General features: G+C 33.4%; 3 protein-coding genes across 4 annotated transcripts; 2 read left to right on the forward strand and 1 right to left on the reverse strand.

The window, feature by feature from the left end:
• The first annotated feature begins 669 nt into the window (after positions 1-669).
• EMC5 (ER membrane protein complex subunit 5) lies at positions 670-1,467 on the forward strand. Its single transcript, XM_088266405.1, has 3 exons — positions 670-876; positions 961-1,013; positions 1,169-1,467. The coding sequence occupies exons 1-3, from the start codon at positions 798-800 to the stop codon at positions 1,388-1,390; spliced, it is 354 nt and encodes a 117-aa protein (XP_088122531.1). The 5' UTR covers positions 670-797; the 3' UTR covers positions 1,391-1,467.
• A 1,882-nt stretch (positions 1,468-3,349) lies between these two features.
• Gar1 (Gar1 ribonucleoprotein) lies at positions 3,350-4,394 on the reverse strand. Its single transcript, XM_088266395.1, has one exon. The coding sequence runs from the start codon at positions 4,283-4,285 to the stop codon at positions 3,560-3,562; it is 726 nt and encodes a 241-aa protein (XP_088122521.1). The 5' UTR covers positions 4,286-4,394; the 3' UTR covers positions 3,350-3,559.
• Positions 4,395-7,111: 2,717 nt separating this feature from the next.
• Positions 7,112-14,318, forward strand: LOC148305626 (uncharacterized). 2 transcript variants are annotated; one of them, XM_088266406.1, is made up of 14 exons: positions 7,112-7,160; positions 7,338-7,503; positions 7,658-7,805; positions 9,152-9,307; positions 10,890-10,988; positions 11,071-11,226; positions 11,754-11,850; positions 12,019-12,055; positions 12,155-12,225; positions 12,314-12,422; positions 12,797-13,056; positions 13,338-13,700; positions 13,828-13,917; positions 14,024-14,318. In XM_088266406.1, the coding sequence occupies exons 2-14, from the start codon at positions 7,339-7,341 to the stop codon at positions 14,052-14,054; spliced, it is 1,782 nt and encodes a 593-aa protein (XP_088122532.1). In that variant the 5' UTR covers positions 7,112-7,160; position 7,338; the 3' UTR covers positions 14,055-14,318. The 2 variants fall into 2 exon arrangements, with proteins under 2 accessions (XP_088122532.1, XP_088122533.1); XM_088266407.1 differs by having other exon boundaries at positions 13,831-13,917; positions 14,024-14,317.
• The last annotated feature ends 515 nt before the right edge of the window (positions 14,319-14,833 follow it).

Here is a 14,833-nt window from a genome sequence, read left to right on the forward strand (position 1 = left end):
AGGTTTTTTCTCCATTTGAAAAATATTTAACATATTTAAAAAAATAATTAAACAATACCTTTTCTTAAAAATGCAAACGCATCATTTTCTGCCCTGTAGTGGGTAAATATTAAGTAAAAAAATTGCCGCTTTTGCTGGGATATAGTACATTTTCTGGGCATTTCGAAAACATGCACAACTGAAAATTGACGATTTTTGATTTATGACGTTCTTGAAAGGAGTGAGCGACATGTCCGGAATAATGTTTTATGTGTATGTCGTCTTACAAAGAAAGACCTAGATTACATGCTCTTTGAGTGGCCGCTACCCAAACTTCTTATCTGATCCTTCTTGTATCAATATTCCATTACCAACTAATATATTATTAACTTTATGAACTTCCCCTTACAAATTTGTATATTAATTTTTTCAATTTCTTAAAATTAATTGTTAAAATTTGTTATTTTGTATTATTTATGAAAAATAATTGACGTGGCAAACTAAGGTTGCTAATAAAACCAACTCCACTAACAGGAATACAAAAGTAAAAAAGATTTTATAGGTACCTACATTATAAAGAGTAAATAATAAAATAAAAATTATACTGGCTAGAGAACTTGTCTAAGTGACGAGCCATAAAAAAGAAGATGAACATGTTCTAATTCTATGGAATAACTAATAATGTTCTTTGATTGTCAAATATTATAGAATTGTATAGGATTACAATTTTGTCAATGTCAAATAAACCAAGATCGAATTAATTTAGTGGTGATTCGTTATTTCCTCTTGCAAATTTCTCTATCAAACAATTCTAAAAAATGGGGTTTGCAAAACATAAGATTGCGTTGGTGGTTGGATTTATATCAATATTTCACGCTGCGTATTCCGCTGCGCAACGTAAGTGAATTCCCTTCTTTCATTATTTTGATAATCTAAATTACTAGTTCTATAATAAGCTAACGTGAAAATATTTGTTTTCAGATCGTTCGTATTTACGCATAACTCAACAAGAATTCACAAGATTGCCCATTGACGTAAGTTGAATAATAAATTTGAACACAAAATATCTTTTAACATTTACCAAAGATGTTATTTTGATTTTTTTTCAGAAGAAGGACGATGACTATATAATTGAAGTTCTGTCTGAAAGTTTTTTCACTTACTTATCCAATGTCTTATTATATTTCAGATAATATGTCAGGGAATATTTAGTCTTTTCCTGGTGATGTATGGTGTCCTCCACGTAGCTGGGACGTTTAGCGAAATTCGTGCAACAGTTGGATTAGAAAAGAAAACCTGGGAAGATCAAAGAAATATTCCTTCATTTTATACATTCAATCACAGAGGACGAATATTTAATCCAGACTACACCCCACAACCTATTAAAAGTGATTTGGAGGAGTTAGAATAAAAAAAACCTTTGTATTTATTGTATTTTGATAACTTGTTAGTCCGCTATTTCAATATAAAAATAAATTATTGCACTGATGAACTAGTTTTTTTTAATCAAAAAGATTCTGCTCTAAATTGTGTAGTTGAAGTCTGCTCGGTCTAGGTTTCCGAGCTAGAGTTCACTCTGCCACAACTTGATCCTTATTTTTAATTTTATGCCGCTCGGGCGTAGGAAAATAGTATTAAATTCAAACATAAGTCTTTTTTTTATACAAATTACCAAATATTTAAAAATAATATATGTGGTACGTTATTGTAATAAATATTTATTTATTTTATCAAATTATTGCTGCATGAAAATAAATTATAGCAAAAAAAGACTTAACATATTATGGCAAAAAACAAGACCTAACAAAAAGGAATAAACATAAAATAAGATCTTGAGGTTTTCAATTCCACTCACAATCACAACTTGATCCCTGTATTTTACGACATCGCACATACAGATTTAATACTACCAGTGGAATTTACTGTAATTTGTAGTTACGGTTTACATCATCAGATTCATCCATAAAGCATCTCTTAATTGTATGGAAAAAACAGAAAAATTTCTGATATCCTTAAACTCGCGACTATTTTTTTCCTTTGTCCCATCAAGGAAGTTCAAAAAGAGTTGGATACTTTATATGTGTGTCGATGGTTTAAGCATTATAATATTAAACAAGGATACGATTTAAAGATAATATCGGTAATTTATAAGTGAATAGTTTCGTAAAGGTATATTATTATCAAACTAGTGCTATTACATAAAATGTAAATTATAAATTATAAATTTATATTTATATAAATATATATATATAAAAATATATTTATATATATATATATATATATATATATATATATATATATATATATATATATATATATACATATACATAAATTTATACATATACATAAATATATACATATATATATATATATATACATTTAATGAGTGTGTGTGTGTGTATGTATATACATAAACCTGGTAAATACAATGTTTAAAGAAATAAATACTAAAATAAAACAATATATTTAAAACAATTTTTTTTATTAGATTTAGAAAATACTTATTGAGTTATATTTTTTATTATGTACTTATTTACAATTCTAATTATAATATAACTCTGTGCCCACAAACCGCAAGTAGTAATGAGATACATACTTTTTATAAGTAAAGATAATTTTAACAAATTTACGGCATTTTAATATGCTCCATTTATATGGATTCAAAATGATTTTACAAAACAATTATTGCAATTACTTACCACCATTTCGCTATACGAAGTTAAAAGCAAAAAAACTTTGATAAACATTTCAAAATAAAATTGCAGTTGGGGAAGCAATGTTTTTTTTTACATCCCCATCAGTTCTTATAGGTTATTTATATAGTGGTTCCCGTGCGTTATCCATGTATATTTGAGTATGAATATCCAATTCCTGTTTTACTTATATGCCAGTTAATTATGAATAAAGAACAATTGATATTTAATGATAACCAAATAGTTAACTGTTAAAAGTTCTGCACCCTTAAATATTCACAGATGTTCTGATATTGATAATCTTTTGTGTTATTATGATGTGCATTTCTTGCAAATATTTCAGAAAGCAATGCAAGTATCCATCAGCCCAATGGATATTTGCTCGGCATAATTTACAAATGTTTTTACAATAGCGCAAAAGATGAATGAATTTTTAACATAATGTTCTATTAATCCTCAAATGTGAAAAACTACTGTAAAGGTGGTTACTGACCGGAGTCATTTTGTCATAACGTATTACGTTACAATGCGAGCATTCGTATAGTCAGTACAGCGAGCTGAGCTGCTCGCCGTTCATTCCGAGTGCTCCATCCGAAATCGGATGCTCACCGCGAATGTTACGTTACGATGAAATGCTCCATCAAGTCCCCACCTTAAGGTTTATGAAATGCTAAATGTGAAGTTCTTAAGATGATTTAATACACAAAAATAATATTAACAATTTTTTAATGCTTAAAAATTAATACAGGTCAATTACTTTTTTAACAAAGTTTTTCATCAACGTAGTCATCATGCATATATTGGTGGAAAGTATCTGCCGTCAACTGATACACAAGGAATTCGACGGACGAATGTCAAATATTAGAAATAATAAAGTCAGAAAGCACTTAGTATCTTCCGCGGCCGCCTCCGCCTCGCCCTCCTCTACTGAATCCACCCCCGCCCCCGCGACCCCCGAACCCACCGCCTCCGCCTCGCCCTCCGAACCCTCCGCCGCCTCCTCGTCCCCGGAAGCCTCCGCCCCCGCCGCGCCCACCGCCGCCTCTACCGCCCCCGCGCCCGCCGCCGCCCCGGCCTCCACCGCGCCCGCGACCGCCCCCTCGACCAGCGCCAGGGGGTTGAGGCAAGAAGCGACGAAGCGGTAACAACTTGGCTGGGTCGATGTAAAGTTCTTGCATCTCCTTGAAGCTCTTGGCTTTGATGTTTTCACCTAGTTTAACAGTAACGTAGTAGTCTCTAATGTTTCCAAATATTTCGTCAATTTTTCCTACTTGTTCTTTGTTTTCCAAATATATAGGCGCATTGAAATAAGGAACGTCTTCTAAATTGACTTTGCAAACTAGATCGTCCTGAACCGAGTAAGCGAAGTGGCCCAAAGAAATGACTTGTTCCGGGGGTCCTTGGTCGTAACCCCTGTTGCCGCCGAAGCCTCCGCCACCTCCGCCGCGGCCTCGTCCTCCGCCTCGGCCTCCGTAGCCACCTCCTCCGCCGCCTCCATATCCTCCGCCACCACCGCCGCCTCCGTATCCTCCGCCGCCGCCACCGCCGCCATAACCTCCACCGCCGCCTCCGCCGTATCCTCTACCGCCACCTCCGCGGCCACGGAAAGACATTATTCTATCTCCTTTTTTTTAAATTATCACTGATAATATAAAACTCTTAAGCGCCTGTCAGAACACCAAAAATGTTATTTGGACTTCACCGCAATTGACATGCGGCACGACACACGTGCTAAACCATAAACAATATATATTTTGGTTAATAAAAAATGAAAATAGATGACAGTTACCACAGACATAGGTGCGTTCCAAAAGTAATACCAAACTTCGGATAATTTTTTTCTGATTGATTATACATTTTATAGTTCCTGATAAGATACGAGTTGAAGTTTAAGAAATCTAAAGGGAAAATACTGCGTGAAATTTAAATACAACAAACTAACCATCACGCCGCTTCCCCCGCAGGGGTTGGCAGAAAGAGTCGAACGCCACACCACTTTGTCTTTGCAAACATTCTTCGCCTCTTCTACATTCATGCATTTCCTCATACATACCCGACGATTATTACGACTCCTGACCCAGCCGCTTTCAAGCATTTTATACCTGATTGTGACAAGTTTTCCTCGGTCTTTCTCTGCTTCTTTTTCCAACTACATTCACCTCATAAATTTGTTAAACCGTTCTTTCTTCACTCATACGTTCCACATGTCCAAACCATCTCAATACACTTTTCTTAATGTTATCGATGATGCTTATCTCAGCCTTACATTCTTTCCTTATTTCATCATTCGAACATCTATCAAACATCGTTTTGCCACACATTCATCTGAGGGATCGCATTTCAACTGCATTCAGTCTGCTTTCATCCTTCTTTTGCCAATTCCAAGCTTCGCTTCCATACATAAGGCTGGAACCAGAACTCCGTTGTGTACTGCCAGTTTAGCTTCCGCTGATAGATTTTTATTTGCTTAAACTGATTCAAGTGCACCATTCACTCTGTTCCCAGCATTCACTCTCTTTTCTGTCTTTATCAATCTTTCCATCCCTAGAAAACATACTACCCAAATATACGAAATCACCTACCTATTCCAAAATCTCCCCATTTACCAATATTTCACACTAAGATCTACATTCATCTCTTTCGAAAACCATGATCTTGGGTTTGCTAACATTCATCAATAAATCACTTTTCTTGCACACATTATACACTTTTGTCACAAACGTTTGCGGGTCTTCTCTGCTATCGGCAAGAAGAACAGCGTCGTCAGCATATAAAAGGCAACAAACAGTCAAATTATTTATTCTAGCTCCAACATTTAAACCTTTCAGCTCTTTCATGCAGTTATCCATGTATAAATTATTAGCCAAGGCGTCATTACACATCCCTGTTTGACACCTTCAGAGATGTCAAACCAGGATGAAAATGAGCCATTTACCCTAATGCATGCAGTGCTATCCTTGTACAGGGATGCAATGCCTTGGATGAGTTTACCGCTTACTCCATACTCAGACAAGACCTTCCATAACTTCATTCCATCAACTCGGTCATACGCTTTTTGCAAATCCACAAATGCGCAAAAAAGCTTTAATATTAAAAGTTATTTATACTACATGATAAGATATTTATAATACGTCTTAACACTGATCGAATGTTCAATATTTGATCTTAAGCTGGAAGAAAACTGATTAGTGAAGAAACGAGGAGGCGATCTGATGCTGCTCAGTCTGATCAGTCTGATCAGTCGTGGGTCTTATGCCGAACATTGCGTAATGTTTCGGCAGCCTGTATGTGTACCTGAAGAGGATGTTATTGTATTGTCCTATCGGTTCAAATCAATTGGAAATTGAACATTTATATGTGTGTGGAGCTATTAATTATATTGTCTATGGCTTAATTAAATTTACCATTCCATGTTACAACATTTATTTCATAACTTGCAACATTGCTGTTACAAGTCGACTTCACTTTTGTTTTTTTTATATAAATTAGTTAGTCCAGGGGGGGTCGACTCGTAAACGTCAGATTGTTCAAAAAACGACCAGAAAATGACGAGACACACTAATACACTAACAAAAACACCAAAACGGGAACGAAAAATACGAGATACCAAAAAGTTGTTCAAATATTTCAAATAAATATAGACAGACTATGGTTATAGACAATTATCGATAGAAAAATAAAAATCCGTCTATGAAGAACTTCATAATATTGAGTATTATGCCAAAGTTAAAGTTAAATTTTGCGTATGAAAGTGTAGTTTTTCTTACTTAACATAACGCTCCCTTGAACTTCTGCAGCACCCCCCAAATGCAAAAAATTTAAAAACGCCTAGCCAGACTTCCAAAACACCCACAAAGGGGCGCTGGCACGCCCGTTAAGAAACATAACTTCAGAAAGTGGTGGGCACTCCTTCCGCCCTTTTAAAATATTGTATTTTCTAGAATTTTAAATATAATATAGTAATTTGAAAATTCTATCGTTTTTGTTTTTGTTGAAAAGCCTTATATTTATACATAGTTTGGGGTAGTAATTTCAAAAAAGTTACCATTACCATTTACCATTGTAAGGCTGAGTTGAGTAACCATTATTAATCGCCTGAACTCTTTTTATAAATGTCGCGTTTTAGCCGTGACCTTTCTATTTTTGTTTACACTGAAATAAATAAATTTAGATAGTGAAATATCTTCTTTGTAATATTAATATTATAATTTTGAAAATATGTTATACAACAAATTTCAATATAAATACCATTTAACCTGAAAAATGAATGATAAATATTTCGGCGGGTGGATTTGACATTCAGCCGCGGCGAAGTCACGCCCAGCCGGGAGCTTAGTACTTCTAGCCGTTTACGTCACTTCCGGCCGCTGGCGAATATCACTTCCAGCCATAAAAAATCGAGGTAGTTGGCAGTCTTTATATAAAATAGTTAGTCTGTGGTTAGTCTGTGGTTTTCTTTCTATCTTGTTTTGACGGTTGACTAGCGAAGTAAATTTATATATATTTTTTATGTATATCAACTTTTAGTTACTCGTTTTCAAATTATGAAGCTGGCATGCATTTTATGAATTTTATTTTATTATTTCTTACGGTGTGAATGTCGAAATAGTAATTATTTCATTTAAATATCGGTATAAAAACATACTGCTGTTTATTTTGTTCCAGAATGGAGGAGAATAATACACCGTTAGAAGAAATAAACCAGCAACTGAAATTACAGAATCTCGAATTGGCTCAAAGGCTTCAATTTTGGCGAGTCGAATATACAAAATTACAAAATGAAAAAATCAGTATGGTGAAAGAAAATAATGAATTGTTATGCGAAAATAATGTACTAAGTAGAACTGTTATTTTATTACCAACATGTATTACAATGATTTGTTTTAAACTTATTTAAATATCAATTATTTAATTTTCATATTTTTATATATTGGGTTAATAATTTGGATGATGTTATTGGATAAATTAAATATTTTCTTTTGCAGAGATATAAGGAACAACTGTTAAAGTTTAGAGCTATAGAAAATATAATTAAACAAAGCTTAACCCGTTCTCTAACTGATATTGTTAAGGGATCCGAGCAGATCCGGCAAATACTCGATGGGTTGAATGTGCAGCCGAGTGATAGTAATGGTAAGAATATTATATTTTATTTATTTGAGCTTTGATATATGATACTGTTGACATTCTTATACCCGACCCTGAATAGTGTAGTGTTTCCATTTGATGTTATCACTTAAATCATTAGTTGTGATGTGGTATATTGTGCTTACGATATATTGTCCGCCTCCGTAGTGTAATGGTCAGCACGCTCGGCTACTGTTCTGGAGGTCCCGGGTTCGATTCCCAAGGGGGTTAAAATAAATATAAGTGATTTTTTCAGTGTAATATTTATTCAATATTATTACCCTGGACTGGTACCTGAAGCGGAGGGCTGATCACCTTTCCTTTATGTGTAAACGATCAAGATAACACTACGTTTATATGACGCAGTGCCCTATGCATCATTGGGGTGCGGATAAGGGTTTTATTTTATTTATTATTATATTGTGCTTACATTGAAAGTAACCCATATAAATACGTGGCGTGCAAATCACCAACAGGGCGATTCTGAAAAAACGTATTTATACGTGACCCACTTCCTATGCGTAATTAAGAAAAATTATTTGTATATGTGTCCTGACAATAACTTGTTAATAATGTATGATAAGTTTGCAAATGTATGACTAATTTTGTCAATGAGCATTTCAGAGCAGTCAACATGCAGTTGTAATGGACAGATGCAGTTGATTTGCAATTCGTTTATGTGGGAAATGAAATTTCAGTTTTGAAACTAGAGAATGTCCAACTGGGACCCCGACTGCTTTAATTTGCTACTGCATTCCCGCACTCAGGCACCATCATTATCGTATTTCAAATTATCCTTTGAAAAGAAGATGGTCGTTGCCTGTATTTAGAAAAAAAACTAACCTAACTAGTCAATTATAAATTATGTTTTGAATATTGAAAGCATTAACTTTGTGGATCATATTGATATATTATTTTGAGAAATAAAAAGACTTAGTGTCATAAATTAAACCCTGAAAAGGGCAATAGGTTGTTGCTGAAATTAGTTGGTTAGTAAAAATGTGAGTGGATCAAAACATAAAGTCTTTTTATTTCTCAAAATAATATAATTATAAATTAAATCAACACATTGTTGTCAGGCGGTTTTTCATCAACCCCGACCTAAATTATACTCAGACGGTCTGCCGCCCGACCCTCAGTATACTAATCACAATTTCGATCCGTACAATATTTTTTGGTGTCTTTCGCGCTCTACCAATAGTAATCAAATAGAATGCTTATAGGCGTCTCCCGCTCTCTACCAGTAGTATGTAAAAGACGCTTTTACGCTTTGACGCGTTAATTACTAAAAGTGATGATGTTTTAGTATTTTATAATTAATATAATTTTCTTTTGGACCTTGTATATTTCAGATTTATTGGAAAATTCTTCTCCGAAGCGGATATCGCATAATGGCTCCATTCTGTCTAACAATGTGAATCATGTGCATCCAATGATAAGGGGAATAACAATTAAAAAACCTGTTATCCGAATATCTCGCACTCTATTGCAACCTACCGAGCTACTAGGTAATTCATCTTATTTTATTCTCAATATTAATAATATTTAAAGCATTTACTTTGTGGTTAGTCATTTTTACTTATTTATTTTTTTACAAAAATGTTAATAATATTAGTATATAACCACTCACCGAGATTTTTGTGTCTGCCAGTTTCGAGACGTACCCGTCTCTTCATCAGGACAATCACTACCACAGCATGCAAACAATACTACCCTTATATTATTTATTGATTCGGCATTAACTTTGTGGAATGACATGATTATATTATTAAAATTAAACACTATTCATTAAACTGGTTTATTCAAGTATTTAATTTTAATAAAACAATACTACCTTTCACTACCATAGCACTATTTACACACTTAAAACTACACAAAATGTTTAACACATGCGATTTTTGGTCGACCCAAAGACAAACATGCACTAAAGGTTTCAGCACAAACATGCGTTACGAGCCGAGATTAAACATGCACTTTGCATCTTATTTTCTCACAATTTTCCATGGGTTTCTGTGTCCTATGCCATCGCAACTGTCGCCAATAAAAGGTGATATAGTTGGCCAAGAGGCATGCTCCCCGGGAGCCATATAAGGCATTAGGTTCCTGCCGTCGAACCAACCATTGCTGACAATTCCTCGGCAGTTCTTATCTCAAATTTAGGACGCTGACCTGACTTGGGATAATGCAAAGGAGCTGGGACCCAACATAAGATCTTGGAGGCAATTTGTGGACTCCATATGCTCCACATAAGGATTGAACATGGATTAATAATAAATGATTATTCTCATACTTTATAGTTCATATTATAAAATCTTTATATTTTACGGTCAAATGAGTAGATTACGAGGATGTGGTATTTTTTACAATTTTAAAATACTTTTATATTATCATGTGTTTTTAATTTAATTTAATGGATAAACTGGTAGTACACAACGAAGTCCTAGTTCCAACCCTTATGTTTGGAAGCGAAGCATGGAGTTGGCAAAATAAGGATGAAAGCAGACTGAATTCGATCTCTCAGAAGATTGTGTGGTAAAATGATGTTTGATAGATGTTCGAATGATGGAATAAGGAAAGAATGCAAGTCTATGATAAGCATTATTGATAACATTAAAAAAGGTGTGTTCAGATGGTTTGGACATGTGGAACGATGAGTGAGGAAAGAACGGTTAAACAAATTAATGAGGCGAATATAGTTGGAAAAAGAAGCAGAGAAAGGCCGAGGACAACTTGTCACAATCAGGTATGTCAAATACTTGAAAGCGGCGGGTCAGGAGTCGTAATAATCGTCGGATATGTATGAGGAGATGCATGAATGTAGAAGAGGCGAATACTGTTTGCAAAGACAGTGTGGTGTTGCGTTCGATTCTCTCTACCTACCCCTGCGGGGAAGCGGCGTGATGGTTAGTTAGTTAGTTAGATTTAAATTATTTTTCTTTCATTCACAATATTTTTAGTGTGTCCGAATTCACCAATTCCGGATATGAATGTGTTTCTCACTTTTTACATGAACTTAATTATACTGTTCTCAAACTATTTGTATTAACTATTTTGCAATGTTGGCATTTTTACTACTTTATTTCAATTCAGCATCATCGGCATCGGAAAGTTTGAATGAAAATGAAGAAGGCGGTGAGAATACCCCTCCACAGGATGTGTCGGGACCTACTCAACAACTTGAAATGCTCGGTAAGAATCGCATAGGCAAAATTATGTCAGTGTTGTCCACCAATTGAATCTGAATTGTCTACATTTTTTTATTTATTTTCAGATCTGTGTGTTTCTTTATGTCGAGTAGACAGTCCTAGTAGAATAGGAACCGTAACGCATAAGAAAACATTCCCTTCACCCTCTCGGACACCGCCGGCTGCTAACCCGGATCACAGTCCGTTACAAAATCAGCCTATAGCTGAAAACATACAAGAAGGTATATATACATTTAAAAACACAGGTGATTCTGCCATTAGTATTGCTGTATTCTTGATGGGTAATATGTCTGGCTCCATAGTGTAGCGGTAAGCGCGTTTGCCTACCATACTGGAGGTCCTGGGTTCAATTCTCAGGGTGTTTAAGATAAATATAAATACTTTACTCTCATTTTCATTTAAAATCACCCTTGATTGGTACAAGAAGGACAGGGGCTAGAAGAAGAATGAAGAATATGTCTATATAGCTACATACTCGTATATTACTCCCCACACGGGCATCCAATAAGATTGAAGCACTGTAAAAACATCTTCCTCATTTCCATCTGACTATTTTCGGTATTTATTGCTCCTAGAGAGAAAATAATAATTAAAATACATTTCTTGGGATCTTTTCTTACAAGCGTGTGAAATATATATTTTTTAAGTACTTGTAGGGCATTTGGCACTATTTCCTGAGCAGCTCACTGAAATTATTTTTGTTGAATAGTTTATAAATGTGTCATGTCATGATTATTTGTTTCTCTAGCCAGCCCTGTCGACCGTCGTGAAAATGAAATATTTGAGAATGAGAATGGGCAATCCACAAACTTTCTTCCTGATGGATCATTTGAATATCGATCACGGTTGGTTGTTTTTTTATTTCATTTCTATGGAGTTTCAAGTTTTTCAAAATGAAAATTAATTGAAAATATGTATGTATATGTTCAGTTACGCCATCCACTCATAAAAATTCAAATCACAAATTGAGATATACCAAAGTATAATTTGTAATTTATTATTTTTATTTTCAGTTTAGAATGTATTATTGAGGAATCCAACTCCATAAAAGTAAGTAATCCTTACCTATATTATACCCCTAACTAAATAGGTTAAATTAATTGATCAAACTTTTTAACAATTTTTCTTATTTTTTCAATAAAAAAATAGTTGCCACCATCGCCAAAGCTGAACCCATTTGTGGCATTAAGCAGAACACTAGATGAAGAGAATTTAAAAAGGTTTGTCTTTTCTCCATTATTTGCCATGTTTTATTTACTATTCATAGGATTCAGTCAGTTTTAAATAATTTCAAAAACTTATTTCCAGTGATCAAAAATTTCAGTCAGCAAATGCAGAAGAAGATCCTTTGGAAGGCCCAAGTTGGCATTTCGATAATGCATCTACAAAACGCGATATGTTTGTTTCCACACGTAAGGTACTAGTAATACTGTACGGCATACTTAATTATATTATTTGGTAATTAATATTATTCTTGTATCATATTCATTATTGCTAAACAGGAGTGTGACATAAGACTTATATTATATTTGTATTTTTTTATTCTTATTGAATAAATTCACTCCAGATATCTAATCATAAAAAAATCTTATCCCTGATCATTAAAAAAACAATGACGTTATAAAAGTACTGAATGTATTTTTACAACGGTATAAAAATATATATATATATATATTTTAATCTGTTTTAATTTATTGAATAAATCAATGAAATAAACAATGTATCAAATTTTCCCTAAAATATTTAAAGGTTTATAAATTTTAGATAACAATACTTATGTTACATTTTTAGAGAAAGAAATGGTCAGTTCAAAGTTGGGCAAATGATAAAGTTGAAGATGCTCAGTTACCGGATTCAACAACAAATGGTTCAGCTAAAGATGCATCTGCCGTTGATCAGTCAATATTTGATAAAACATTTCCAACTGAACCAGATTATCAATCTACACCCATTTTAAATTCATCCAATGTTAATTTGAAAATAAGAGAAACACCAGAAAAAGATAATAGTCCGTACTCGCAGGCAAAAGGAGACATCACCGATGAAACAAAGTAAGCTAAATAAATTCATCAGAGAATAAAGTTAAATTTCAAGTATTAGATGCTGTAACGGACCTTGGTATATAAATCTTCCAGTCATCAAAATTTTTCATTGTGATTCAATAAAACTTTTCAAATTTTTGCTGTTTAGATTCAGCATCTAACCATTTGTTTTTTTGTTTTTTTTTTTTATATAATGACTTTTTTTATAGTTTTATCTATTTTGTTAGTATTGTAAAAGCATTATTTAATTTTCCCTATATTTAATTTACCAATATAATTTTGATATTCAGATTAAAAATGGAAAACCAATTATTAAACCCGAAAGTTATTCTTGCAAAGATGGAAAAAGATCCTCCGAGAAGAACTAAATCAAGAAAAAAACAAACCAAACCCAAACAAAAAAGTGCCGAGGATGATGAACATCTCGATGGTGAGACAGATGAAATACCGAAAGAAACAGATTTAACACCTAAACGGGCGACACATACAAATGTAAAAGTTAAACGGGGCAGAGATGCAAACACAACACCGAAACGGGCAAGACATACAAATGTAACAGTTAAAGAGGTGAGGGATGTAAGTGTAACACCTGTACAGGGGAGAGAAACACATACTGCCAGTAGCCCCAGCTCCAGAGGTTCTACGCTTTTATTGTGAGTCATATTGCGTTTATAAATTTTCGCTTTTCAAAAATCCTGGACTCGATCTGTCTCAAATGAGTGGAATCGACTGTAAATATACACGAGCAATATAGAATAATCAATATGTATGTAATTACAGCAGATCTTCATCTGAAACCAGTGCCGAGCAATTGTCTACTAGACCACGTCGAGGAGAGTCAAAAAATTATAAGGAAAAACCATTAAATAAGTAAGTATTACTTAAAATTAAAAACATTACATAAGGTTTAAAAATGTTTATGGAAGTGACATCCAATAATAAATAATGTGTTGTGGGGATTTTATTTTATTTCCAGGAAACTAAGACGCAATGGAAATGAAGTTTAATCATTGTAATGTATATGTATCGAATATCTTTCTGTCAATCTGAAGTCAGGCAAAATGACAATTTTAATTCTATGAATTATGTGGTGAATTGAGTATGTATTTGCTTCAAATAAACTCTTAGGTAATTGAAAGCATGTTTTGTATTAAATAAAATCTAAGAAATGTATGTGTATTATACAATTCTGAAATCAATAACATTATTTATTCTAGTATTATATTATGGAAATGTTAAAAACTTTAGAAATAATAAAAGATCTAAAAAATACTGTGTTTTTTTTTCTATTCTCTTTTCATTGTAGGGTTTGCTTATATTGCTTCGCTGTAATAATTTGTAGTCACAGTGCTTCAATCAGTTGCAAATATTTTCTAATAAATGCAATAAGAATGCTGTGAATGCATTCCAAGTTACGTAACTAAAGTGTGTCTATTTTAATTTTGTTGTTCTGTATAATATATCATTTGTATACTGACAAAAACCGTTGACTCGAAAATATGCAATTTTGACGTAATGATGCAAATATAAAGTTCTATAAATTGTAGTTTGAAATGTCATATTTATGTGGTTTTGAAAGTAAATTCAACTTTAAGTTTAATAGCGGGTATTTTATTCTAAATAACAGGGATTTTAAAGTTGACATTTTTTGAGTAAAAACTGGCAGAGTTTGATGACCAGTATTAAATAATGTAATATACTTTTTATTTAAAGAATTGCAACCTTACAGAAACCTGTTTATTAAAAAATCTTCTTTCAAGAAATAATAGTCCTCTCTCCATAAAAT

Source organism: Brachycentrus maculatus, unplaced genomic scaffold (genome assembly GCF_059751285.1).
Source record: "Brachycentrus maculatus isolate JH-2025_06_01 unplaced genomic scaffold, ASM5975128v1 h1tg000267l, whole genome shotgun sequence".
NCBI lineage: Eukaryota > Metazoa > Arthropoda > Insecta > Trichoptera > Brachycentridae > Brachycentrus > Brachycentrus maculatus.

What these genes read in the sequence shown, in the direction of transcription:
- Gar1 (XM_088266395.1), bottom strand. Translation starts at nt 4,285, where the DNA reads ATGTCTTTCCGTGGCCGCGGAGGTGGCGGTAGAGGATACGGCGGAGGC.
- EMC5 (XM_088266405.1), top strand. Translation starts at nt 798, where the DNA reads ATGGGGTTTGCAAAACATAAGATTGCGTTGGTGGTTGGATTTATATCA. An exon ending in TGCGTATTCCGCTGCGCAAC is followed by an intron (nt 877 to 960) that starts GTAAGTGAATTC and finishes ATTTGTTTTCAG; the next exon opens with ATCGTTCGTATTTACGCATA. An exon ending in TCACAAGATTGCCCATTGAC is followed by an intron (nt 1,014 to 1,168) that starts GTAAGTTGAATA and finishes ATTATATTTCAG; the next exon opens with ATAATATGTCAGGGAATATT.
- LOC148305626 (XM_088266406.1), top strand. Translation starts at nt 7,339, where the DNA reads ATGGAGGAGAATAATACACCGTTAGAAGAAATAAACCAGCAACTGAAA. An exon ending in AATTGTTATGCGAAAATAAT is followed by an intron (nt 7,504 to 7,657) that starts GTACTAAGTAGA and finishes TTTCTTTTGCAG; the next exon opens with AGATATAAGGAACAACTGTT. An exon ending in TGTTTGTTTCCACACGTAAG is followed by an intron (nt 12,423 to 12,796) that starts GTACTAGTAATA and finishes TTACATTTTTAG; the next exon opens with AGAAAGAAATGGTCAGTTCA.